This window comes from Lupinus angustifolius, chromosome LG17 (assembly GCF_001865875.1).
Source record: "Lupinus angustifolius cultivar Tanjil chromosome LG17, LupAngTanjil_v1.0, whole genome shotgun sequence".
Taxonomy (NCBI): domain Eukaryota; kingdom Viridiplantae; phylum Streptophyta; class Magnoliopsida; order Fabales; family Fabaceae; genus Lupinus; species Lupinus angustifolius.
This window is the reverse complement of record NC_032025.1, coordinates 2,862,680-2,889,023: the sequence shown is the minus strand read 5'-3', so window position 1 is coordinate 2,889,023 and position 26,344 is coordinate 2,862,680. Positions and strand designations below refer to the sequence as shown.

At 33.8% G+C, this 26,344-nt stretch overlaps 3 protein-coding genes across 3 annotated transcripts in view; 2 read left to right on the top strand and 1 right to left on the bottom strand.

Moving 5' to 3' along the window:
• On the top strand, positions 1,294 to 1,976 carry LOC109331079. The gene is made up of 2 exons (XM_019565354.1): positions 1,294 to 1,638; positions 1,678 to 1,976. The coding sequence occupies exons 1-2, from the start codon at positions 1,335 to 1,337 to the stop codon at positions 1,893 to 1,895; spliced, it is 522 nt and encodes a 173-aa protein (XP_019420899.1). The 5' UTR covers positions 1,294 to 1,334; the 3' UTR covers positions 1,896 to 1,976.
• LOC109330597 lies at positions 11,843 to 13,023 on the top strand. The gene is made up of 2 exons (XM_019564839.1): positions 11,843 to 12,204; positions 12,444 to 13,023. The coding sequence occupies exons 1-2, from the start codon at positions 11,933 to 11,935 to the stop codon at positions 12,625 to 12,627; spliced, it is 456 nt and encodes a 151-aa protein (XP_019420384.1). The 5' UTR covers positions 11,843 to 11,932; the 3' UTR covers positions 12,628 to 13,023.
• The window catches only part of LOC109331392 (regulator of nonsense transcripts 1 homolog), a 17,318-nt gene continuing 5,194 nt past the window's right edge, over positions 14,221 to 26,344 (bottom strand). The window contains exons 5-29 of the mRNA XM_019565839.1: positions 22,706 to 22,798; positions 22,470 to 22,565; positions 21,802 to 21,852; positions 21,598 to 21,716; positions 20,966 to 21,074; positions 20,088 to 20,210; positions 19,917 to 19,988; positions 19,761 to 19,832; positions 19,528 to 19,594; positions 18,963 to 19,105; positions 18,813 to 18,884; positions 18,607 to 18,735; positions 18,246 to 18,401; positions 17,969 to 18,082; positions 17,777 to 17,875; positions 17,620 to 17,697; positions 17,352 to 17,486; positions 17,060 to 17,134; positions 16,796 to 16,907; positions 16,179 to 16,552; positions 16,015 to 16,077; positions 15,848 to 15,919; positions 15,411 to 15,542; positions 15,194 to 15,313; positions 14,221 to 15,013 (exon numbers count right to left, since the gene is read on the bottom strand). Coding sequence (XP_019421384.1) covers positions 14,891 to 15,013; positions 15,194 to 15,313; positions 15,411 to 15,542; positions 15,848 to 15,919; positions 16,015 to 16,077; positions 16,179 to 16,552; positions 16,796 to 16,907; positions 17,060 to 17,134; positions 17,352 to 17,486; positions 17,620 to 17,697; positions 17,777 to 17,875; positions 17,969 to 18,082; positions 18,246 to 18,401; positions 18,607 to 18,735; positions 18,813 to 18,884; positions 18,963 to 19,105; positions 19,528 to 19,594; positions 19,761 to 19,832; positions 19,917 to 19,988; positions 20,088 to 20,210; positions 20,966 to 21,074; positions 21,598 to 21,716; positions 21,802 to 21,852; positions 22,470 to 22,565; positions 22,706 to 22,798 — 2,799 coding nt within the window. The 3' untranslated portion in view covers positions 14,221 to 14,890. The remainder of the gene's footprint in view (positions 15,014 to 15,193; positions 15,314 to 15,410; positions 15,543 to 15,847; positions 15,920 to 16,014; positions 16,078 to 16,178; positions 16,553 to 16,795; positions 16,908 to 17,059; positions 17,135 to 17,351; positions 17,487 to 17,619; positions 17,698 to 17,776; positions 17,876 to 17,968; positions 18,083 to 18,245; positions 18,402 to 18,606; positions 18,736 to 18,812; positions 18,885 to 18,962; positions 19,106 to 19,527; positions 19,595 to 19,760; positions 19,833 to 19,916; positions 19,989 to 20,087; positions 20,211 to 20,965; positions 21,075 to 21,597; positions 21,717 to 21,801; positions 21,853 to 22,469; positions 22,566 to 22,705; positions 22,799 to 26,344) is intronic.

Below are 26,344 nucleotides of genomic sequence, written 5' to 3'. Positions count from 1 at the left end.
CTTCTACCAATACTCATTCCAATAACTTCAGAGGAAGGGGTAGGAGTAGAGGTAGAGGATATGGAGGTCGAGGAAATAGAGATTCCAACAGGAACTTTAAAGGCAATCCTCACCAACAACAACGAAGAGGTAGAGTTTATGAAAAGTCCAAGTTAGAGTGTTACAGATGCCATAAATTTTGTCATTATGCCTCTGAGTGCTACACAAAATTGTCTAATTACAAGGGAAAATGAGAAATGTCTAACTTTGTAGAGGAGAAGGAAAAAGAAACATTGTTGATGACATCTCATGGGAAATTCCAATCCGATGTAGGTATGTTAATACTGATTGTAGCAACCACATATGTGGAAGTAAGTCGTCTTTCTCTTATTCAGACGAAAACTTTCGATCTAAAGTCAGTTTTGGTGATTGCTCTACTGTAAATGTGATGGGAAAATGAGATATTAAAATTCAAACCAAGAATGGTATGGTGGAAACCATTTCTAATGTATTTTTTGTTCCTGACTTGAAAAGCAATTTGTTGAGTGCTAGTCAATTGCGGGAAAAATGTTATATAATAACCATACAAAAAGATGTTTGTGAGATATATAATCCTATCAGAAGAGCCATTGCAGTTGTTGAAATGAGTTCTAACAGGTTGTTTCCAATGAAGATTCAAAGTGCACAAACTTGCTTGATGAGTGAAGTGAATGATTCCTCATGGCTTTGCCATTTCCGCTATGGCCACTTAAATTTCAATGGATTGAAGACTCTTTAGCATAAAAACATGGTGGTAGGTCTTCCACAAATAGTCAATCCATCTCAAATTTGTGAAGAATATGTTGTTGACAAACAACATCGTTCATCATTCCCACAAGGAAAATCATGGAGAGCAAAACAAGTTTTGGAGTTGATTCATTATGATATTTGTAGGTCGATTAATCCTACCTCTAATGGTGGTAAACGCTACTTCATTACATTCATTGATGATTATAGTAAAAAAACTTGGGTTTATTTTCTGCAGCAAAAATATGAGGCTCTATCTGTTTTCAAACACTACAAAGCACTTGTTGAAAAAGGGAGCGAACATGCAATCAAGGTTCTCCGTAGCGATCGTGGTGGTGAATACAGCTCACAAGAATTTGCATATTTTTGTGACACATGGAATCAAGAGGAAACTTACATCAACTCACACACCACAACAGAAGGACATTGCAGAAAGAAAGAATCAAACAATCTTAAATATGGTTCAAACCATTTTGAAGATGAGTGGACTGCCAAGAAATTTTTGGCCAGAAGCTGTAAATTGAAGCATTCATTTGCTGCATAGAAGCCCCACATTTGTTGTGAAGAATATGACACCTGAAGAAGCATGGAATGGACACAAGCCAAGTGTTGAGCATTTCAGAATTTTTGGTTGCATAGCTTATGCCCATGTTCCAGACCAGAAAAGGAAGAAGCTTGATGATAAGGGTGAAAAGTGTGTTTTCCTTGGTGTTAGTGAAGCCTCCAAAGCATATAAGTTATACAACCCTCTCACTAAAAAGATTGTGACAAGCAGAGACGTCATCTTTGATGAAGAAAGAACTTGGGAATGGAATCGGCAGCAACCTACTCTAAATACTTCAGAATTTGGACTTGAAGAAGAGGAACAAGAAAATGGGCAGCAACCTTGTACAAATAATTCACAAGTTGAATATGGAGGAGAAGAAAAAATTGCAACACCAACAAGAGTAGAAACTTCAACATATGCATATGTTGAACCTCCTAGAAGTCGCATTCGAAAGAGGCCATCTTGGATGGAAGATTTTGAGGTAACTGGAATTAATCAAATTGATGATCATGTTACACATTTTGCATTATTTTCATATTGTGATCCTACAACATTTGAGAATGTCGCAAATGAAGCAAAATAGCAAAAGGCAATGGATGAAGAAATTGAAGCCATAGAAAGAAATCATACATTGGAGCTTGTTGATCTTCCAGGTAGGCATAAAATTGTTTGTGTAAAATGGTTGTTCAAAACTAAAAGAAAAGAAGTTGGTGACATTGACAAGTACAAGGCAAGATTGGTGGCAAATGGATATAAGCAAGAATATGGTGTAGACTATAAAGAGGTGTACGCTCCAGTTGCAAGACATGATACTATCAGATTAGTAATTGCCATGGCAGCTCAAAACTCATGGCCTACTTATCAGATGGATGTTAAATCAACATTCCTTCATGGAACCTTGGATGAGCCTGTATTTGATGATCAACCTCACTGGCTATATTAAAGTTGGAAATGAACATAAAGTGTATAGATTGAAGAAAGCACTTTATGCACTAAAACAAGCTCCAAGAGCTTGGTATAGTCGAATAGAGACATATTTTTTGAAAGAATGATTTAATAAATGCCTATTAGAGCACACACTCTTTGTTAAAGTTGGATCTGAAGGAAAAATACTTATTGTTTGCTTATATGTTGATGACCTTATATTTACTGGAAATGATTTCGGAATGTTTGAAAAGTTCAAAATGTCTATGATGATTGAGTTTGAAATGACTGATTTTGGTTTGATGCATTATTTTCTTGGTATAGAAGTAGTGCAATCTACTAATGGATACTTTATTCTCAAAAGAAGTATGCCCAAGAACTCTTAAACAGGTTTCAGATACAGGATTACAATCGTGTAAGTACTCCTTTTGAGTATGGTTTGATGCTAAACAAAGATTCCGAAGGAAAAAAGGTGGATAACATACTATTTAAGTAAATTGTGGGTAGTTTGATGTATTTAACTACTACCAGATCTGACACAATGCATTTTGTCAACATAATTAGTAGATACATGGAAAATCCAACTAAAATGCATATCTTAGCTGCCAAAACGAATCTTTCGTTATCTACAAGGAACAAAACAACTTGGGCTATTTTTCAAGAAGGGTGAAAAATCAGAATTGATTGGGTTCACTGATAGTGACTTTGCAGGGGATCAAGATGATAGGAGAAGTACTTCAGGCTATGTCTTTATGCTTGGTACAGGTGTTGTCTCATGGTTATCTAAAAAGCAACCTATAGTCAGATTATCAACTACTGAAGCTGAGTTTGTTGTGGCTTCAACTTGTGCCTGTCAAGCCATTTGGTTGAGGAAAATACTTGAAGAGCTACATTTCAAGCAAGAGGAGGCTACTACAATATATTGTGATAATACCTCAGCCATCAAACTCTCCAAAAATCCTGTACTCCATGGAAGAAGTAAATATATTGATGTTAAGTACTATTTTTTGAGAGACCTCAACAATGATGGAACAATTGTCTTGAAGTACTGCAGAAGTGAAGATCAATTGGCAGACATTTTTACCAAACCTTTCAAAGCACCTTTATTCCAAAATTTGAGAAATTTGTTGAGTGTTTGCAATTTGCAGCAGCAGAGTTAATAAACTGAAAACATAATTTTTTAGTTTAAGAGAGGGAATGTTATATATTTTTATTATATTCAGTTTATGTATTGTGTTAGTAGGGATATGTAGTTTAGCAAATTACCTCCAATTTAGGGGAGTTATTATGTTTAACTTTAAAACTGGTTGTAACCTCTTTTTCTTTGCCTATTTTAAGTCTGTCATCTAGTGCGGAATGAAACATAAGTTTGCAATTTAGTCTTACTAACAATAAAGTAATCAAGTGGAGAGCTTAAAAAGTAAGTCATGATCATCAACTATCAGCTTTCAATTGTAATTTCAGACTTCAGTTACAATCTTATACTTGAAGTTATTTTTCAGAAACCTTTGAACTAAATTTTCCAAAAAGTAGTTAATATTGGACAAACAAGAATTTTAAAATACTAAAATCAAATAATAAATGTATGTTTGATTAATATCGTACTCGCATAGCAGCTACCACTCTAGAAGTTGTAAATCGACGCTGTCTTTGCATCTATGCCTTTTATTTCATGTTAGGTGGTGGATTGTCTTGTACTGATTTGCCAGCTGTACATTTTGGTATCTTCTTTTAATAACCATATGCCAACCAATTAGCACAGAAGAAATTTTGAAATGTTATAGAGCATGATCAATGTTTTAATTTGTCTTCTTCAATACCTACCACCTTTGCGTAGATATTGCAATTATAGAGTCAGGACTCATGAATTGGGTACATGCATACATCTTAGAATCAATGACCGAAGACCAATGCATCACTTAAATAAAGGGAAAGTTTGTTTAGTGGCATCAACTTATTGACAATAAAAGATTAAAGAAACAAAATGACACTATGTCCTTAAGTCTTAACACATTTATGTGCTTTCATGTTAGTCCATAGTCGACCTATAAAACTAGTCAGTTTTCTATAATGGCATCCCATAAAACGTTGATTTAATGTGCAATTTAAGAGAAGATGTTTCTATTATATTATTAAAAGTTTAGGTGATATAGGCACATACATTGTGGGATTAATGTGTGCCATGAACATCCTAATAGATGCAAATTATAGGATCATGAGTAGAAAGTGGAGAGTTTAGGTGAATTAATTTCTATTATCTTAACAAACGAATTAATTTCAAGTTTAAAATTTATTATATATTTTATTAAATCATAAATTCAATTATTTCATTAATATGTCGAAGATGTTGGGTAATAGGTTTTGGTATAACTAAACCATCATCTTACCTTACGACTAAGAAACTAATCTCTTTTGAGAGGTATTGTTGTTTTTCTCAACAAGTGTCCTGGCAAAATTGAACATTTGACATTTTGGTTAATATGATGACCTAATACGCCTTACACCACTAAACCAATGTCGTATTGGTGTTAAATGATAGGGTTAAAGTGTTATACACCTATCACTCATAAAATAACCCATTTTCATGTCATTTAAGTTTAATGTTACAAGCATTATAGCCAAACATATCAATGATAAATAGCATTTGACGGGCAGATGAACATCATCTAGGTGATTGTTTTTTACTCTCGTTCTTGCTATTTTACACAACAATCATGACAATGATTTTTTGGTCTTAAGGGTCAAATGATTCAAATAAGGGTTCTCCTAAATGCTTAAGTCACTATTTAAGAATCAAAATATAGATACCATGCACTAAAACTTACATACTTTAAAATTATAATTTATTTAAATTATCTTCTTCTAATAAAAAAATTATATTTGATTTTTTAACCGGTTAACATTCCCTTCAAATAGTTGGTGGCCAATATATTGAGAAGTTAGAGTTCATCGCGCATACTTAAACACACCAAATCAATGGACTGGGCTTTTTAATTTTCACACACATGGACTGTGATGATAAAATTATTTGGGCTTGATAAAAAATCCATAAGGAGACATCAACACTAACCATACATTAGAAGAGGACCAACGGTGACATTGTTAGTGTCCCCCAAGCCAGAAGGAGCTACCTTTCTCACTGGTGGAGACAAATTTTGTATTTGCTGGTCTATGTTAGAGAGATAAATATTACAACACACCCTCTAAGGCTTAAAGACACTGTTTTCATGGCATTTTATATTTGATGATATTTCCACTTCCTTCTTTTCTTATTCAGTTTATCCTTTTTATTGATTAATTAAATACAAGGTTTTTCCCCAGAAATGGTTGAAGTCATAGGGTCATCAAATTTCAAAGTTGGCGAATACAAATTCACCCCTAACGTCATGAACGATAGTATCTTGCACTATTATAATAATTTATATTTTAGCATAATTTGTAGTAAGTTGATATATTCTTCATTAAGGACTAAACTTCGGCACAAGATTAGCATGAATGCTTGCAACCTGTTTTGGGCTAAGTACATAGAATGTAACTAAAAAGAAACTCAAGTTCCGATTTGTTTGCTGACACTTGTCTAGCTTTCAAGCCATATGTGATGCTTCTCCGCATCTAATTCAATAAAGTAATACTAAAGGGTACAAAGATAAAGTGTAGAAGAACAGCAAATAGGGGACAATACATTGATTAAGCTTTAATTGCTTTGCCTTTACCCGTTAGTGAACTTGTACTAGTAACATAACCTTTTTATTAAACAATTGGTCGGGCATTCGCTTAAATGAGTGTCGATCTTTAATTATGTTGTGATCTAACGAAATATTCTATTGTGACAGTAACAGAAGATTTAAGTTTTAAAGGGTCCCTAGTTTGCATATAATACCACGTGTCCATGCACGAGGATTCATAGCTGTATCGTCCCTTTTAAATTGTATGTTTTACATTCACTTCTTTCAATTTATTTGTTTGGTCGTAATGTGAAAACCTCAACTTTACATTCTTAAATTATGAAATAGCATGGTATTATAGTGTATGTACCAAACACAAATGAATGACCACTAAATTGCGGACAAAGTCAATACAATCCTTCCTAATTCTCTCACAGCAACTTATTTTTCTCCTCTTTATAATTGGTAAACTACTACTCATTCAATTTTTAAATTTCAACAGTGGTCTTATTAAGTTGGGAGTTTATTATGATTAGCATATTGACAGGTATTGTTGTGTCTGTCAACCCATTTTTTTATTGTTTATAATATATAGCTTATATTAAAGACAAAATAATCGAAAAAATAACAAAGAAGAAAAATACTCGAACATTTGAGAAAAACGATGTATAATAAAAATGGAGAGGAAAAAATATATGTAGTATTAATACATAATTTTATACTTTTATAGACTTAACCATGATATGCATGTTCTATTCAAAAAGGAAAAAAGAAAAAATATCATCATTATGTCATTCACTTAAAGAATAAATACTAATTTACGTTGACATGTTCGTAATATACATATACATGAAACTATAAATTATGAAGGATAAAATGGGTAAACACAAATTACACCATGAATAATTATTTTATGTTTTTCCTTTATTAACTAGTATGAATATATATCTTATTGAGTAACTATTGATAAAGTGTTAGTTATTGGAGTGGAGTTTTTCACTACAATTTCTAGTGGAGTATTTTGTAAACTTGAAGGAGTGTGGGTATATTTTATCCTTCCTTTTCAAGAAGGGGAAAACAATGTGTGCTTAGAGTTTTATATATTAACTATATATTATACATTATTTATGTTTAATTATTATTGATTCTTTAGAAAAATAATATAAATGAATGATAAATAATATATTAACTAAAAATAGATATATAAACTAAGAATATATAGATATTAGGAGCCTTATTAAGGAGTCATCTATAATTACTTACTTAAAAATATAAAGAAGAAATATTAACTCTTTAATTAAGAAGGAGAGATAAGTAAATGACAAATAATAAGCTTCTCTTCTTCTTTTTCTCAGTATAACTAAGAGTATCATTTTATGCTATGTAGAAGGAAGTGATCACTTTCATATTATATGATTGTCCATTCTAATAAATGTCATTACTAGAAATCAAATTGTCAACCTTTTAGTATATAAGATAATCTAACGATGCCTTACACTACTAGTTCAATATCTTGTTGGTGAGTTTCTTCTATTTAGTTGGGAAGAGAGTAAAAAAGTGTGGATGCACATAAATTCTTTCTCTCCAATTATGAGAAGAAAATGAAAGAAAAATAAGTAATTTTATATATAATATCAATTATATCCTAAAAAATTGATTTCATAATTTTACCTCTTTTTTCTATTTAATTCATAATAGTTATCTTTAAAATTATTGAATAAATAATAATAATAATTAAAATAAATATATATCATAATAGAAATTTTTTAATTTTTTACATGTAACAAAAATCAATATTTTTATCTTATATTTGTTTCAATAATGTTTTTTATATTTAAAAGATATGATGTTTCTCTCTTCTTATTTTCTACTTAATGAAATAAAAAAAAAGAGAAAAGAAGACACATATTTCTATTTGTTTTCTTTGTTTTATCTCTTATACTAATTAATATAAAAATTCATTATATTTCTCATGTCTTCCGCTATTCATTATATCTTTACCACATTTTCCTTTCTAATCATTTTGTTCTCTCTTTGGTTAAACTACTATGTACTTTATAATGGTTGGCTCAAAATAAATAAATGATATTTTTCAAGAAATTCTCTTACATTGTGAGAAATAAATATATAACATATGTGATAAAATGATATAAAAATAATTGCTTTATAATTATTACATATTTATTTAATAGTACGGAAGATTCTAAACTAGAAAATATAATTTTAAACGGCATACATAGAATCCACTTTTCAATGGTTGGCCCAAAATATTCCTCGCAGCAGAGGATCATCGTCAGCGTTACTCAGTTCTCTGATTATTTTTTCAAATAAAGGAAGCAGAGGATCGTGAACGATAATGGAAAATTGCGACTGTCCTTAAAACCACGTTGCAGCACATAATAAATAGTTACATGTGTCAGCTGAAGTCACGTAATGTTACACGTGTTCTAACGTTAGAAGTTGGTAGTTCCGGCAGACAGCGGTGACTAAACCTCAATGCCTGTAACATAGAAGATGTTAGATACTGTGCCCAATAGATTTCGTCCTAATAAAATAAGTAAGATAAAAAATCTAAATACTCTTAACTCATTTCCAAAAAAGTAAATGATTTATGTATTCGTAAAACAAGGATATTTTTTATTTACTTAATAATTAATTCTATTCAGCGTTAGAGGAATTTTTAGGAAATAATGAAAATACTCTTAAAAGATTATAAAAACAATGTGTTGCAAATCATTACTTTCATACTAACAAAATATTGCTCTAGTGATATAATATCATATTAGTTACTTAACATTGACCAAAATATTAAAAGTTCGTTCTTGGAGCAACAATTTTTTAAAGGAACACTTACATACCTCAAAAAAGATTACCTACTTACCAAAAAGGTGAAAAAATAACCTTAGTAATATAAAAAAATATTGCTTTTTTAGTTGGAATAATTACGAACCCTCTTAAATTTTAGTTAATGATGCTTCGTAATAGTGATACTAAATATAAAACAATTTTGTATACTTTTGTTATATTATATGAAATAAACTCATTTAATTTTTTATTTAACACATACTTCGTGATCCATATACCATAAAACACATTAATATTCCCCTTAAGTATGATAAAGTTAGAATAAAAAATACGAGTATCATAGAAGTGTTGGGAATAGTTGTTATGTTGAGTTCATCATATATCACGCATATTATTAGTAGTCATTATATTAATAAGCAAATCCCGAGAAGCCCATACAGCACCACGCCATCTTCATCATCATGGTGCAGTTTGGGTGGGACCAAAGTGCTCCGAATTTTGCAAAAAGTGAAGGGTACAATTTGTGTATGAAAACGACGAAAGAATCTGTGAAAAAGTTAAGAGAATTGATGACGTAAGGGCCTGGAGTGAGAAGCAAGTTCAGGAAAAATAATAGCCCTAGTACGTAGTATAATATTAGGGTAGGTTGGTGGTTAAGATTTTTTACTTTCATTCAAGGCGCGTCTCCCAAATCTCTGTACCATCTCAAATAAATTGGGAGCACATATAAATGTCCTATAAATTGTATTACTGTTTGTATCTTTTGTATGTGATTGGTTAAAAAATATTTTGAAGTAAAAAAATTAATAATTGATTATTTTCATAGGACATATGTGAACCCAAATAAATTTGCAACAATAATTGGTGGTGGGTTTTATTAACAAGTGATATTAATCAATAATGTTATTTGCACAATATTATTAGACACCATAATTTAATCACTTCTAATTTGGATAATAAATATAGAAAGGCCCTAAAATTTGTTTGCTTATTATTACACTCTTTCTATTCCCAACATGGAAGTGTCAAGTTTTGATAAATCACGTACCCTGTTGGTGGTTAACATTAAAAATTATTATTTTACTATTGTCTTTAACAGTTGTTAATTCGAAAACTGGGTATTAAAATTTTAATGTATTTGAATATTTGAGGCAGGTGACCCGTGTCCTCATTAATTTATCAGAACAGCAGTCTGAGTCATCGTTATGGGCGGTGCTACCGTTAGGTTTACGCTTTTTAATGTTATGTTTGGTGAGGGTGAAAATGAAAGGAAAAAGAGTGAGAGGAATGAAAGAGAAAAGAAAAGAGTTTTTTCATTGTTTGATTGCATTGAAAAGAAGGAAGTAAAAATTTTTTTTGGTGGAACCTATGTATTATGTTTTCTTTCTATTATTGAGAGGAAAATATGTAGAAAGAATTGTACCAGAATAGATAGTTCCAAAGTAAAACTATATTCCAAACTAATGACGATGAAATAAAAACATAAAAAAATAAACTATGTTCTAAGATATGATTTTGGACATACTTTGAGATATCATATCTTTGATAGTATAAAGAAAATATCATTATTAATAATAATTATATTATTTTCTCTTCACTTTCTTTCAATTTTCTATCTTATAAAACAACTAAACAATCATCAAATTTTTTTACTTATTTACTTCTTTGAACAGTGACGTAGAGAGAGACATGTGCAGTTTGGTCCAAACTGATACCTACCCTTTTCCACTATGCAAGTATGCAACTACAAGTTCTTTCCCTTCTAATAGTATCACCCTCATTTCCATTCAAAACCACGAAACTGCCACCCTTCAACAAAATCTACATTTTCCACATTCGATTACATTATTGGCGTATTTTTTTGCGAAAAATAGTGGCAATTACCTGTTCGTTCAATTATATAATTCCAAAAGGCTACAACAGTTTTAACTGTACTAGCAATATACTAAGTGAGACTAATTAAAATACACGAGTTCAATTGTTTATTATACGAGAAAAAAGTGAATGCACTAAAATTATAAGAGTTTATATATTATATATTATTTATGTTTAATAATCATTAGTTAGAATATAAATGAATGATATATGATAGATTAATTATATGTAAATATTTACACAGACGATTTATAAATATTATATTCTTACTATATATGTTTAACGATTTAATTTTATTAAATAAAATATGAATACACTGATAGTGTATGAATTTTACAATATCCTTATTATCCACCATTTATATTTTTTATTATTGCCTCTTCAAAAAAATAGTACAAATGAATAATAGATAATATACTCATTGTGTATAAATTTTCCTGATTAGTAAGATTTTACATTGTATTGTTTTATCTAGTGAGGTCCATGTAAAATTTTAAAGTGGATTAAAATATGTAACTACTATAATAAGGATTTAATATACATGCAGTGTAAGTATTTTTTATAGTGTCAATATATCATTCATATATTAATCACTCAATAATTATTAAATAAAAAATATATAAATAAACGATGATTCATATATTAAACATATAATTTTTCACTATAAGAATGTATACATATAAACTATTATAATAAAGTATAAAGTTTATTTTTATTTTTATAGTCCATAAATGTATACAATGAAAATGGAAAAAAAAACATAATTTGTAAAATATATAGTTTTTTCTTGTTAAGGGGTAGATGCAGACAATGGATTGGGTGAGAGGGATCCTTGTAAGTTGTAACATGATGCTGCTTATAGTCTCAACCAGTTAGACTATTTTTCAATAATAGAGAGGAATTAATTTTTGTATTATCAATATCAAGAGTATTCCTTTATATTTCTCGATAAATGATTAATCCCTTTTGAATTTGTGGTTAGTTCTTATAATAAATGTTATTCATTGGAATCAAATTATTAACCTTTAAAATATAGTAGAATTTTACAATATTAAAAAAAAGGTCTTATTTGTGTAACAGAGAGGAAAATGCTAAAATGACCAAAGAAAATAGAGAATATATTAATATTTATATCTTTTTATTTATATGTAAAATTACATTTTCACCCATAAAAAAGTGTCAGTGAGTCTCAACTCTCTTCTGTTTCTCATACAACCAATAAAGTCCTTCACCTAACCTCTTTATATACAACCCCAACCTCTTCTTCCTTTCTCTTCCTTAATCACTCTTCTTTCTCTTTCTCTTTCTCTTTCTCTTTTCTCTTCTTTCTCTTTTCACTTTCTAACTCCTCATGACTAGTTCTTCCAAAAGACATTGCCTCTTAGAAGAGGACAATGGTTTGGCTTTCATTGCTAACACCGAGGGTGGGTTTTCTGGCCACTATCCTTACCATTACCAACATGGTTTTGTGTCTAGGACTTTGGGTTACGCTTACCCAATTTCATCACTTAGATCTGGAAGATTTTATGATGCCAGATTTGAAGATCATATACCCCATTTCCTTCAAGCTTGTTTTCTTTGCAAAAAACCTCTTGGAAATAATAGAGACATCTTCATGTACAGGTTAGCTACGGAATCCTTTTTATCACATTTTCAAAGATTTGTTTTTTATATATTGCTTTGAAGGGTTTTTATTCTTTGGTTATTTCTTTTTGAGTAGTACTTACTATATGTGATTATTTTTCTCTCTTTTTTGATTAAATACTTGATTTTTTTCTTATTGGGTTGAATTTTTTTGACTTGAATTGTGGATTTGAGTAATTATAGTTGTGATGGTGGATTGGATTGTGAATTTGTTACAGAGGGGACACGCCCTTTTGCAGTGACGATTGTAGGCAAGAACAAATAGAGATGGACGAAGCCAAAGAGAAGAATAAGAACATTTCTTCAATGAAGGCTTTGAGGAAAAAGGAGCAAAACAAATCTGCTTCACCAAACAAGACCCAAGATTACTCCTTTCGTGCAGGGACTGTTGCTGCAGCTTGACTGAAATTAGAGGCTTAGAATTGAACAAAAGCAGTTGAAACTGCTACAGTATTCCCAGAAAAGAAAAAACAGTAGAAATGAAAAAGAAGAAAAAAGAGGAAAGAAAATGAAAGTAAAGTTTCCAACTTTAGCTTCTTTCAACAAAGAAGAGTCAAGAGAGAAGAGATCCTCTGAAAAGGTGTTTTTGTTAATGAAGCTTCTGTATATGGTGCTTGTGGGATCCTCTCTCTGAAATGTTTCGTTTTCGGGTTTTTTATATTTTATTTTTTTCAGATATATATTAACGTTTTAGCTCTCCTTCCTTTTGTTGAGTTATGAACTTGTGGCCGTTGTGCCTAAAACAGTTTCTCTGTTTTTAACGAAGAAACTGAAAAGAATTTAATTTCTTATATTTTTGCTGGTCTATTTTCCTCTTCTTCTTTTTCCTGCGATTAAAATGTATTTGAAAGATATTTTGGGATGAAGAAAAAAACTATCATCGTTATAAAGAGAAAGAATGGCAATATTGTAAGTAATTAAAAAAAAATGTATACTCGTTTCATTCGACTCAGTAAATTCGGAGTGCTGTTTATAATGTTTGTATTTTTGTAATGAAGCCTTGCAATGCAATACCAAATTAAAAGGCTCTCTTAAACGGGAATTAACAAAGAAAAAAGAGAGTCCTATCGGCCTAAGAAACAAAAGCAGTCTTCAAATGTTATATTTATGGCTAAGCTTTTGTCTTGACATCACTTTTATGCCTAGACTCTTCAACATTCTCGTGTTAAGATTCAATTTATGTAAATTCTAGATTGTTCCACATACGGTGTGAAAGAAATGTATTGAAAATAGATTATTAGTATTGGACTGTTTGATTTCTGCAACCTTCTCCATTTTCATGTTCTCATTAGTAATTATAAGATATCTTGTTTGTATTTAGTTTCCTTTTGTATAATGCTCAAGGGAAAATTCAGTTAAATACAAATTGAATAAAGCTACGATGTGCATGTTTGCTAAAAATAGAAATAATACAAAAAAATCTACAATTAATTACACCAGGTGGAATTGGCTATATCAGTTCATAATTTTCTATCAAATCATTTTATAGATGAAGACACCAAAGCATCATAACTTTGCAATAAAATGCGCTTGACAAAAGTAGCAATATTAACAAATATCTATGATGTGCTTCCATTGAGTGACACAAATTATGAGACATAAGATGTGTTCTTATCTATAATATGTATAAAGGAAAAGTAGAAATAAGAAAAACTGTATTTGTTTAATTTGCAAAGTGAGGAACAATACAGGACGTCCAGTTCAGGTGACTAATTTATTGATCTCGAATTATCTTGGCCTAAGGAGGAGCCACCGTATCTCAGTTGTTTATGCCAATTCCAAGCCAGAATCATAGTTACCTAGTATTAAGTATATGGTTTACTTGGATAACCACTTAACCTTGTAGTTTTATCAACATGTCAATGGAATGAAAGACTAAATTAAAAATATATCGTTTTGTAGTATATTCGGAAAAAGATCACTGTAAATAGTGACACTTATTCAAAAAGCTGGGGTTGAAATGATACTTGAGATTTGAAGTGTCTAACGCCAGTTAGTGGTTTAACCAGGAGATTGAAAGATATCATTTTAGGTAATATACCAATCAAGGCCACTCATTGTCTGGTACTTGTAGCAAAACCTAATTTACATGTAAAACAAATATCACACCTTAATAAGCCACCTAAAATTCTGAGTGGCACCAAGTAGCAAAATAAAACACTTCGCAACACCATATCATAACATGTTATAAATTATATCGAGTTTAATTACATGTCAGGAAGAGCTGAAAGGGTTCACTGCATCCCGTCTTCTGTATGGAAACTTCCATTTGGCTGTGACTGATGCTGTATTGTGTATTTGACCCAAGATTGTAAACCGTCCCTAGTGCTTCAAGATGGAGAGACCCTTTCGACAAAACCATTCCATGTAATGCTTTCTCGAACAATTTCACCTTAATCCCAAAAAATTATAAAATTTCAGTAAGGTAATGGGGTTATCTTCATTTTTTCAGCCCAGGATGCAGCCTGTATCTTCTTAATGCCCCACAATTCTACCAACTCAAAATCATATGTTGATAATCCTTCAATATGGGTTATGCATAAAGAGATCCCAGGAAAGTAATCCTGAGAATGTCTCATGCACAGAAGACAGGAGGAAAAAACCCAGTTGCTGATTGCAAAGACTGTGACCCATCAAATCCATATTAAACTCCTCCTACAGTTCCTTAACTTTTATAGTGAATTTTCTGATTTTGGGAGCTCTGACCCTGAGACTGCTGCTGAGAAGCCTGTAAGTTCAACGGCTGTGTGTTGTAGTGAGCAAAAGGCTGTGAATAGAGAGGATTCATCTGCAAAAAACCAAGAATACTCAATTTTAATAAATAAATAAAAGTTGCAAAATTTAGATTAAAATGTGTCAAACAGCAAAGCAATAACAACACTTCATCAGTAAATTAAGAAGCGAAATAACTGCAGCCTTTAAGTTTATTCTACAGATAAGGAAATAATAGCTGGAAACTACAGCAAACCTGGGACTGAAGAGCATTGGGATTGGCTGCACTGAAATGGCTTTGTGATGCGTCATCTTGCAAGGGATCAGTGAATCCAGCCTGAGTAAAAAGACCTGGTGATCCATGGGCCATGTAGTCCTGTGAATTAACAGAAAGAAAAATCAGAACAGAAAGGAAGAAGCAATCCATCCAAACTGAGACTGGGGAATTGCTCATTTGAAGAAACTTCAGCAACCTGAGACATGAAGTCATTTCCAGAACCAAAACGTGAATACCCAGCTTGAGAATTCTGGTTCAGGAAGTTCCCCGGGAATCCACCTTGTGCTCCTTGTGTAGCATAATCAACAGCATATACAGATTGAGAAGCCTTAGGGTAGTCAAAGTGTTAGTAAGTAGATGATAAAAAGAAACAGTAGGGTATAAAGTGCCCCGCAACAATAATAAAAGAAAATCAGAATACTTAACACGAGGTAAAATATCATCAAGAGACATGATAATGCTCAGAAACATTTGAAATAATGATTTTTCAATAATTAAATATGTATCATCAATTGCAAACGGCTATGGAAAACAACAAAGCCCTGCACCTTCTTTGGTTGATTAACAGTGTTGATTTATGTGGCATAAACAAATAACGATTCCATGTAAAAAATTCAAAACAATTTCACTAACCTGTGTCGAGAAATCAGCAACGTTATAAGGAACATGAGATCCCTGGCTTTTGAAGTCATCGCCCAAGAAGTCCTGATGGTAATTTGTAAACAGAATGCACAAAATTGAGCACCAATTTTACATAGAAACATTATCAAGCACCTGTCACATTACTATAAGTAAAATACCTGAGACATTCCAGGTACTGAAAACTGATCACGAAATGACTGGCTCGCCCCTTGGACTGACATCTAGTATGCAAAAGAAAAATATAGTCAGAACCTACCCGGGGCAAGAAAATAACAGGGAGATTAAGAAAGAACTTATGAAGCTGAAATGGAAAAGTAAGTACATTATTAGCAAACCCAGGTTGAGATAATGGACCACCAACAGAGGACTGGCTGTTAGGATTCTCCAGAGTAGGGAAGTTAAAAGTGGGTCCAATATTCCCAACAGATTGCGGTGTACCTTGCTGGTGCGGAAGATGATTGCCAATTGGAGCACCAGTATTACCTCTCCCAGCCCCAAAACCCCGACTCCCTGGAGATGGTACATGAGGAACCGCCCCAACAGGTCCATGTACAGCTCCACGAGATGGAATTGCATATGGTTGAGATTGGGGGCCACCATGAAAAGGATGCAAGGGGACTCTAGGCAGAGTATACCCGGCAGGATGCACACCAGGCTTATGGGTTCCATTTGGTGGTCCATGAGGCATATAAGATCCTACAGATGGCAGCGAAAGTTGTCATACAATCTAAAGAATATATAATTTATCAAGACATCAAAAGCTCCAGCAACCCAAAAGTGTAAGAGATGACGAATTTATGAGGACAAAGCACTAGGCCTTCAAAATGTGGCAAATGAATTTTTTTTTGTGTGGCAAAGTTAATCCAGTACACAGGGATCGCCTAAAATTGTATTCAGCATGGAAAGGAGAAACCTATCAACAAATAATGAATTATATACCTCTTCCTCGGCCGGACCTTCGATCTGAAGTTGCACCAGCACCAGAACCAAAATTGTCACTAGCTGCAACTCCAGGTCCACCCCCATAGAAAAGCCTTCTTTCATTGTAAATCTGTGCATTAAAATAATATCAACTATGACAATGATAATAAATCTTCATCAGCAAACAAATGCTCGAACAGATAAGCATCTCACATAAAGCATTAACAGCACCTTGCTACCAGGGGGTAGCATAAATCAGAAATTAAATTCTTCTGCACATACCTTCTTGGGTTTCTGGAACTGAACCATACTTTGCTTCAAATTGTTCAAAGGCCCTTCTACTAAGCATTCATGCTCCTGTTTAGAAAATGGGAAGAAAGAGAAGCCTGAAATCAATCTTACTATGTGGAGAATTTTAAAATGATAAATCCTAAAGGGACAGTTAAGAAACATTAGAAATTCTGGAATTTGCACAAACATTTTAACTAAACTTCCAGCTCTTGCCAGACATGTATGACCAGTTTTCAAGAATTCAATATAACCACTAGTAACATTGTATATAACACGAAACTACCTTGTAGTGTGTTAATAAGCCATTCCAAAGGGGCTGCTTGCTTAGAACTTTAGGGTTTCCCAGAATTACAATACCATATCTTGCTCGAGTCAAAGCAACATTAAGTCTTCTCGGATCATTCAGAAATCCAATGCCCTAACAGAAAGTATAGAATTCAATCAGAGATCCAACAAATGTTAAAATAAAGGCTCCAAAATTAAACATTTGAAGAATGCAAACTTTGGAGGGGGAATCAAAGAAGTGATAGCTCAAAGATCAGTTTGCCAACCTGATGTTCATTACTTCTAACACATGAAAGAATGATGTAGTCTTTCTCCCTTCCTTGAAAGGAGTCAACACTAGCAACCTGAAAAGAATAAAATTACTGTAGCAACTACGGCAAGGCCAGGGAGAGCATATAAATCATGATGGTATCTGCATCAAACCTCAATCTCCTTGTAAAGTTGTTGTCTGAGAGATCCATTTCTTGACATATAGTTCACAATATAAGCTCTTTGCCCCTCATACGGTGTTATAACACCGATCTGAAAATTGTAAAATAAAAATAGTAATAACCATAATCTAATATTAACAGCATTGGTGTAGCCCAAATGTTCGATCTACAATTCAAAAGATACCTGACTTGGGACCACACCACTTTTTAAGAAAGTGGTAACAATCTTTTCAACATTTGCAGCCTCAGTCCTATTTAAATAAGATGTTCCACTTGCACTTATCTCTTCTTGTCCCATCTAGAAAGTTAGGTAAATAATTAAAAGAAGGCATGGGGTTGGAATCACAAATGCACAAAACAAAGTAAAACAATTGATACAATGTCCAATGGATGACAAGAGAAATAATATGTACTACAACAAAAGACATCATTTACCTACATGATATAAGTTTTTACAGTACCTGAACATAAAAGAACATGGGACGGTTCGGCACAGGCCATGGAAAATCAATTCCTGTTGTCTGCCTTTCATTAACAGTGACTCCATTTTGCAGGGTGCCTTCATAAAAGCTGTTAGAGGGAAATTCTGAAAGGCATGGATGCATACGGTACTGGACCTGATATTTTTGGGAAAATAAAGCAAAACAATAAAAGTCATTATGGTAAAAAGAATTGCAAAATTAAGAACTAAACAAACAAAAAACTCAGCATTAGATGATCCTAGCCTAGCAAAACTAGTGAAGCAGCCTAACGATGAAAGCAGAGATCGCATTGACAGCAAGTTGAAGTTAACTCAAACTTTAAAACTTAGAGGTCAATTACCTGCAACCTAATTGGCTTGACGCCAAGTATAACAAGGCGTTCAAAAAGTGACTGAGCTAGCCCAGCCCGAGCTGCTTTCTTGCACATAATGACTGGCCCAAGCTGACAATGATCACCCACAAGAACAACCTAGACAGAAACATCTTATTAAAAACATAAACAACCAAAGAGTACACTACTGCATGTGCAGCTGGAGCCCCAAATACCTGCTTCACTCCAAGAACCAAAGGAATGAGACATTCAGGCTCTGTTGCTTGAGTGGACTCATCGATAAGTACCTGGAAAAAATTATCAACAGCATAAGAATTGAACAAGGATATGGCAATTACAAAATTTCAAGTTTGATATATTTCAACCTGACGGAACCTAAAGTTTGATAGCCGAGGATCTCCAGCACCAACACAAGTACAGCATATCACATCAGCACTTTGAGAAATCTCCCTCTCAGTTGCTCGCTTAAGTGCTTTATATTTTTTTTCATCACTGCTAGAAAGTTCTCCTGAAATATAAATAAAAAATATTAAACTAATTTTTAACTCGTGCATAATTGCCTTGCCCATTCCAGGAAAGAGTTAAAACATAACACCAGTAACAGACTAACGAAAGAACAAGAGACAAATTACAAAAATTATAAGAGGGGAAATATAAAAATCATGTTTTTGCTTTCATAAAAACATATCTCTCAGCTGTCAGTTTTAAAGCTAAACAATTGTACAAACATACTAGCAAAGCAGAGAGAAAATCAATTTAGTTGCCCAGGGCTTAAATAGGTTCTCTGTAACAGCTGAGATGTGAAAATGAGAATTAAATACTTAGAGTGATTAGGCTATATAGTAAGATACACCAAAATGAACTGCAAGTGAGGACTCGACATGCCAACCAGACAATACTTAATGATTATTGATCAAGAAAAGTCCCGACCTTGTTCATCTTTAAGCATTTGTAACTTGTGAAGTTCACTCTTGTCAGATGTATCAAGATGTCGAACCTGCAAGGCATGCCATTCACATTCATCATGCCTTAATGATCATCATTCAAATATGTAATACTGTAACCATTATTCATAATCTCATGCACCACCATCCAAGGAGAGAAGTACCCTAAAAATGGACAAATATGAAAAGAATATTGGTCGAAAGAAATGTAACAGTAACCTGATAGTGAAGGGTTAAATGCTCAACAGGAGAACTCACAGCTTCCCTTGACTTTGCACAGAGCCTCACAACCTTGAATAAAATAAAAATGTGTTCATAGGAGGTTTCCATTTTCATACATAACCAACTCCAAGAAATAATGAACAACCAAAATACCTTCAATCCAGTAGCACTTATCTTTTCAGCCAGTTGGTCCACAGCCACATTACTAGGTGCACAAACCAAAACCTGAAAATCATGTTTGGAGGAGAGGGGGAAGAAGATAAATGAATCGGTAGAAGCATGAGAAAAAAGCAAATGATGTGTTGAAATTTTTTAAGAACATACCTGTCCTTGACCTTGCTTGGCCATGTGATACACAAGTGCTGCAGAAGTTACAGTCTTACCAGTTCCAGGTGGACCTTGAATCAAACTAATAGGCCTCTGGAGAACACTTTTCACAGCAAAAACCTACAAACACGGGAGAGACATATCTCGAACTTTAAAGAGCAACTACATCTAGGATAAAATTTACTATCTTGTCATATTGCATACAAAATAAGAGAGACTTATCTCGAGCTTTATATTCGTTTTTAATCCTTTATATTTTGAAGTTATGCATAACAGCATTAATCAAAAAAGAATGTAAAGAACTGCTCCACTTAAGGGCATATTTGGATGGAGCCATATCATATAACAGAGGAATAGAGCGATTATAGAGAAGCCTTCCCCATATTTTGGAGATTTATTGAGGAAATGGGAAATGAGATACTTCGAATTAATCCTTCAAAGCACTCCACCAGCCATTGCTTTTCAAAGATCCCTCAAATGTGGCGGTTTTAGAGGAAACCCGAAACCCTTAAAAACATTTCAATATTTCACCTATATATTTTTTTTTGTTAATGAAACGCTGTTAAACATAACGTTGATTTAAAATTTTATGAAAAAGATTATAGATGAATTTAATTATTTTTAGTTCAAGCACAAATTCATTTCCTCATCAATTTCCAACATCCAAGTGAAGACAAGGAAAATATATTTTGCTATCCCACCCCTTTGACAAATATGTTTTCCCACAACTCCAAAAACATATTCTAAAAGCATAAAATGAATGAAAGGGAGAAATTTATCATGGACCATCCAAATGATAAAACAGACCATCTAAAAAATGTAATAAAAAAATCATAACACTATGGAGGGCAAAAAAATCAGTAAAAATAACATACTTGAGATGCATTGAGTTCTGGAAGCCCAGGTGCACCAAAGCGGCGAGGCAATGCGTTACGCACCATCTGAACCTCAACTTCATGACCCAATAAATGATGATAAATATACCTGCATGTTGAACAACTATTGTAAACATAACAAAAACAAAATGGGAAACAAAAGCCCACCAAAACAGCCATAATCTTTGTCTTAAGATCTCATAATTAGTTAAGACAAGCATAACCTGCCACAATGCTATTGACATCATAGAACGTTCTCTACACTGCATACGGCTCTAAGATCATCCAACACACACAACACCCATGAAATGATAAATATAGTATATATTGTCCCAATGACCACATATCTCTAACCACACTGAAATTAATAGCAGCTTATAGAACTACCACACTGAAATTAATAGCAGCTTATAGAACTACCACATTGAAATTAATAGCAGCTTATAGAACTACAGCCACATCCAGGGAAGTGTTAAGTAAGCATGTTCAACAAAAATACAATCCCAAGCGCAGCAATCTTCAATTCACGTTAAATGATAAACACAAAAGTAGTCATAAAAATAAAAAAGGAAAAGGAAGCGATACAAGGGGTCCAAACAAACACCATTAAACCTGACCTAGGACCAACTTACCCGCTTACACTCGTCTCATCTACAGCAAAGGTTTTCATAGCACCCTGCATCCTATCAAAGCTTGTACTTTTCCAGACAAAATCAACACTGAAACCATGGTTTACATCAACTGGCACCCCCTGCATAAAATGCGTATAAGCACTGGGCACAAATAAACAGCTTGAAGGTAGAAAAACAACAACTGCAAACCAATGCTATAATTACCTGACTAGCACGGAGCTCCAGTGCAACTTCTTCTTGTGCAGTTAGCTTAATCTAAAATTCGAACATAAGGCATATTAAATGATACATAGTTGAATACCTTTAAAAAGGGTGGACCAGTGCACCAGGCTCCCACCTAGTGAGGACTGGGCAGGAAGATGTATGTAACCTTACTCTCGCAAACAAAGAGGTTGTTTACAGGATTTGAACCCATGACCTCCAGATCACAAGGCACACACTAAAAAGATGAAAAATAATACAACGTAATGGACTGCAGTGAACAGCAACTCTATTACTTCCAAAAGGAAAACAAAGATATTGGGTGATCGAAAACCAAGTTGAAATAAATCTATAAGGTGAGGAAGGATAAGTACGTGGCACTATTTGAAAAGAACTTCCTTTATGATTATTTGACCCATTTATTAATTATAATATCTTTTGACTAAATTTAAGCAGATAGAGGTAATGAGGTATTGTTGAAAGTATTGGAACAAAGAATGAAGGAAGATGCATATATGGCCAAAGAAACATTTCAAATGGCATAGGCAACTCTCTCCCCTTGAGCTAGGTTTGGAGGTGGAGTTAGCCCAGTTTCTAATAGGCAGCATAGATATAAACAATAATTGCTTTATTAGAGTAGAGACTAGAGATTATATAACATCAACTCATACCACATGACCCACTGACTGCCATGCAGGATGTGCAGCATCACCCGAATAGCGCAATCGTAATTCATCACCAGGTACAAGCCGCAACTCATTATCTTCCTACATTACAACACAACATTTATTATTGTCCAATAGAGATAAAATAAAAGTCATAAATAAAACACTAATATACAGACAATGAATGACATAATTTAAAACTATAGCAGTAAGAATCGCCCAGCAAGTCAAAGATATAGTACCTTTGGAAAAACAAAGTACGCAACACGCTTCTTATTAAGACCAATATCCCATCGAATTGTGATATTGTCCTTGCTTTGTGATTCTTTCATCATCTACACCAGCATAGCACATATAAGATACCAAAAAACATTACATAAGATCAAAGGAATAGAGAAACAAAATCAAGGACATTTCTGCAGCTGGAAAAATCAAAAGGTACACATATCAAAAGGAATTAGCTAACAATCTAAATGCTTATGTAGATAATGTAAGAAAATGAAGAAAACTAAGAAGAGGAGAGAGAGAAAGAGAGAGAGCAGTTATTGTAACTAACTCTTAGTTAGTTATTTTCTATTTCTGAATTCTTAATTGATGAGTGCTTACTCAATCCTTTTTATAGGAGAATAGAGGCACAACTGTTTCTTACAATCAGTTTTGCCAACTGGCAATATTAACTACTCTAATATACCCCCCTGAAAAGGAACTCCCCTTTTCCTATGCCTTACTAGAGTACAATGAAGAAACAACAACAAATTTAGATACACATTTTAGTTAGGGACAAGGCATCTGTCACTCTAAGGAATTTTCTCATTGAAAGGAACTTGGATGTTGACAGAGGCTTTGTTAGGACATCTGCAGTTTGATGTTCTGATGGAATATGCTTTACTTGAAGAGCCTTTGATTGGATTCTGTCTCTTACAAAGAACAGGTCCAGTTCAATGTGCTTTGTCCTGTTGTGAAGGACAGGATTGTGAGCCATAGCAACAGTGCTAAGGTTATCACAGAGAACCAGAGGGGTTTGATATTTGTATTGTAACTCTGAGAAAAGAGATTCAATCCAGATCACTTCTTGAGTAGCCAGAGCCAAGCTTCTGTACTCAGCCTCTGTACTTGACCTAGAAATGGTTTGTTGCTTCTTTGACCACCAAGTGACAACATTTGGTCCAACAAAGATGCAAGCTCCTGAGATGGACTTTCTGTCATCAAGGTCTGAGGCCCAATCAGCATCACAGCAAGCTATGATAGGAATAGGAGTAGAAGAAACAGCATGCTGGATGTGTAGACCTAAGGAGGAAGACCCTTGTAAGTATCTCAGGATTCTCTTCACTGCACTCCAGTGCTGAAGCAGGGGTTTGCTCATGAATTGGCAGACTTTATTTACACTGAATGCTAGATCTGGTCTAGTTACAGTGACATATTGCAGAGCACCAACAATAGACCTGTATAAAGTAGGATCTTCAAACTGTTCTGAACCAGACTTGGTTAATTTGCAGGAAGTTCCCATAGGAGTAGGAGTAGATTTGGCAGTGTTCATATTAGCCCTTAGTAGAAGGTCTCTGATATATTTGGATTGAGAGAGAAAAAGGGAACCATCAGTGAGGTGTTTAACTTCTATTCCAAGAAAGTAGTCAAGAGAGCCAAGCTTTTTGAGAGCAAAACTATTGCTGAGTTTGTCAATAACTCTGTGAACTTGAGAGGTAGAGGATCCAGTGACTATAATGTCATCAACATAAACCAGAACAAACACCTTGTATGTAGGAGTAATTTGAATAAACAGAGAATTATCACATTTGCTGATATGAAAACCAAGTTGAGCTAAAGTACCTTTTAGTTTTTCAAACCATTGTCTAGGTGCTTGTTTTAGACCATATAGAGCTTTGTGGAGCTTGCACACTGTGTTTTTGTCTCCACTGTGAAAACCAGGTGGTTGAACCATATAAACCTCTTCTTCTAACACACCATTGAGAAAGGCATTATTAATGTCTAGTTGCTCTAGAGGCCATTTGTAAGTCACAGCTAAGGTAAGAAGGATTCTGATGGTAATAGGTTTCACAACTGGTGAGAATGTTTCAGTGAAATCAACCCCTGGTTTTTGATGAAACCCTTTTGCCACAAGTCTAGCTTTGTACCTGTTGACACTACCATCAGCATTTTCTTTAACTCTAAAAACCCATTTGCAGCCAATAGCATGTTTATGAGAGGGTAGAGGACCCAAAGACCAAGTTCCTAGTTTGATGAGAGCATCAAACTCAAGTTGCATAGCTTGTAACCAAACAGGATCAGCAATAGCTTCCTTAACACTTGAGGGTTCTGTGTGAACTAGAAGAGCTCTAAGCACTTCTCTTGGAACTATAGATTTGTCAATTCCAGATTTGGATCTAGTGACCATAGGATGAGTAGGAGCTATAGTAGTAACACCTTGAGAGAATGTAGAAGAATTTGTAGTATGCTGACCAGGGGAGGAAACAATGGCAGTGGGACTGGACATATGAGTGTTGATAGGGGAATGATGTTGATTGTTTGATAAATCTGTGGGAACATCACTACTTGAGACAATGTGAGAATCAGTGGATGATGAATGAGGGGTCATTGATGATTGAAGGGGAGGACTTGACTCTGTGACATATTGGATAGGATTATGTATGTGAGCAGGAGGAGATTTGAATGACTCAAAACTAATTTTTGTGTTAGAAGTAGGAGAGGAACCAGTAGGAACATAGGGAAAATGTTGCTCATTAAAGATCACATCCTTAGAAATGTATAGCCTACCTTCTTTTGACAAGCACTTATACCCTTTATGTGCAGTAGAATAGCCTAAAAAAGTACACTCAATTGATCTTGGCTGAAGTTTATGACTATTGTAGGGTCTAAGTAAAGGATAACAAGAGCATCCAAACACCTTGAGGAACTTGTAATCTGGGACATGTTTGAATAGAAGATAATGTGGTGATTGATTTTGTAGTGAAGGGGAAGGGAGTCTGTTAATTAAGTACACTGCAGTTGTAAAAGCATATTCCCAGAAAGACAGAGGTAGGTTTGCATGATTTAGCAAAGCTAGGCCAGTTTCTACTATATGGCGATGTTTTCTCTCTATAGTGCCCTGTTGGTGATGAGTGTGAGGACAGGAGATTCTATGGTTCACCCCTAGAGAATTAAGAAAATTCGTGAAAGGTCTAAACTCACCACCCCAGTCACTTTGGACAGCTTTGATATTGCCTTGGAATTGAGTTTTGACCATTGTGACAAAATGTTGAAACATATGCAAGGTATCTGACTTTTGTTTAAGTAGGTAAATCCAAGTGTGTCTACTATGGGCATCTACTATAGATAAGTAATACCTAAAGCCAGATTTAGAGTATATAGGAGATGGTCCCCACAAATCAACATATAACAAGTCAAAAGGTGTAGCATATACATTTATGGATGATGAAGAGTGAACTTTATGAGCTTTAGCACAACAACAAGCTGAGCAAAAATCTGAGGCAATTTTATTTGAGCAAGGTATATTACAATTTTTCAAGACATTGTGAACAATTGCCTCATGGGCATGACCTAGTCTATGATGCCATAACAGAAAAGAACTAGGTGTAATATGACTAGTAGTAGAAACTAAAACAGAAGCTTGAGATGCAGTAGGAGATATGTGAGACTTCTTGGAGACAGACTTGGGAATAAGGTTGGAGAAGGCATAGAGGCCCTCTGAAGTGAGAGTCCCTTGAAGGAGAACTTCATTAGAACCCTGTGATTTGACAACACAATAGTTAGGATGGAACTCAAAATAACATGAGTTGTCTTTTGCAAACTGAGATACACTAATTAGATTTTTTGTTATTGTTGGAACAAGCAATAGGTTTTGTAAAGATAAAGAAGTAGTGAAA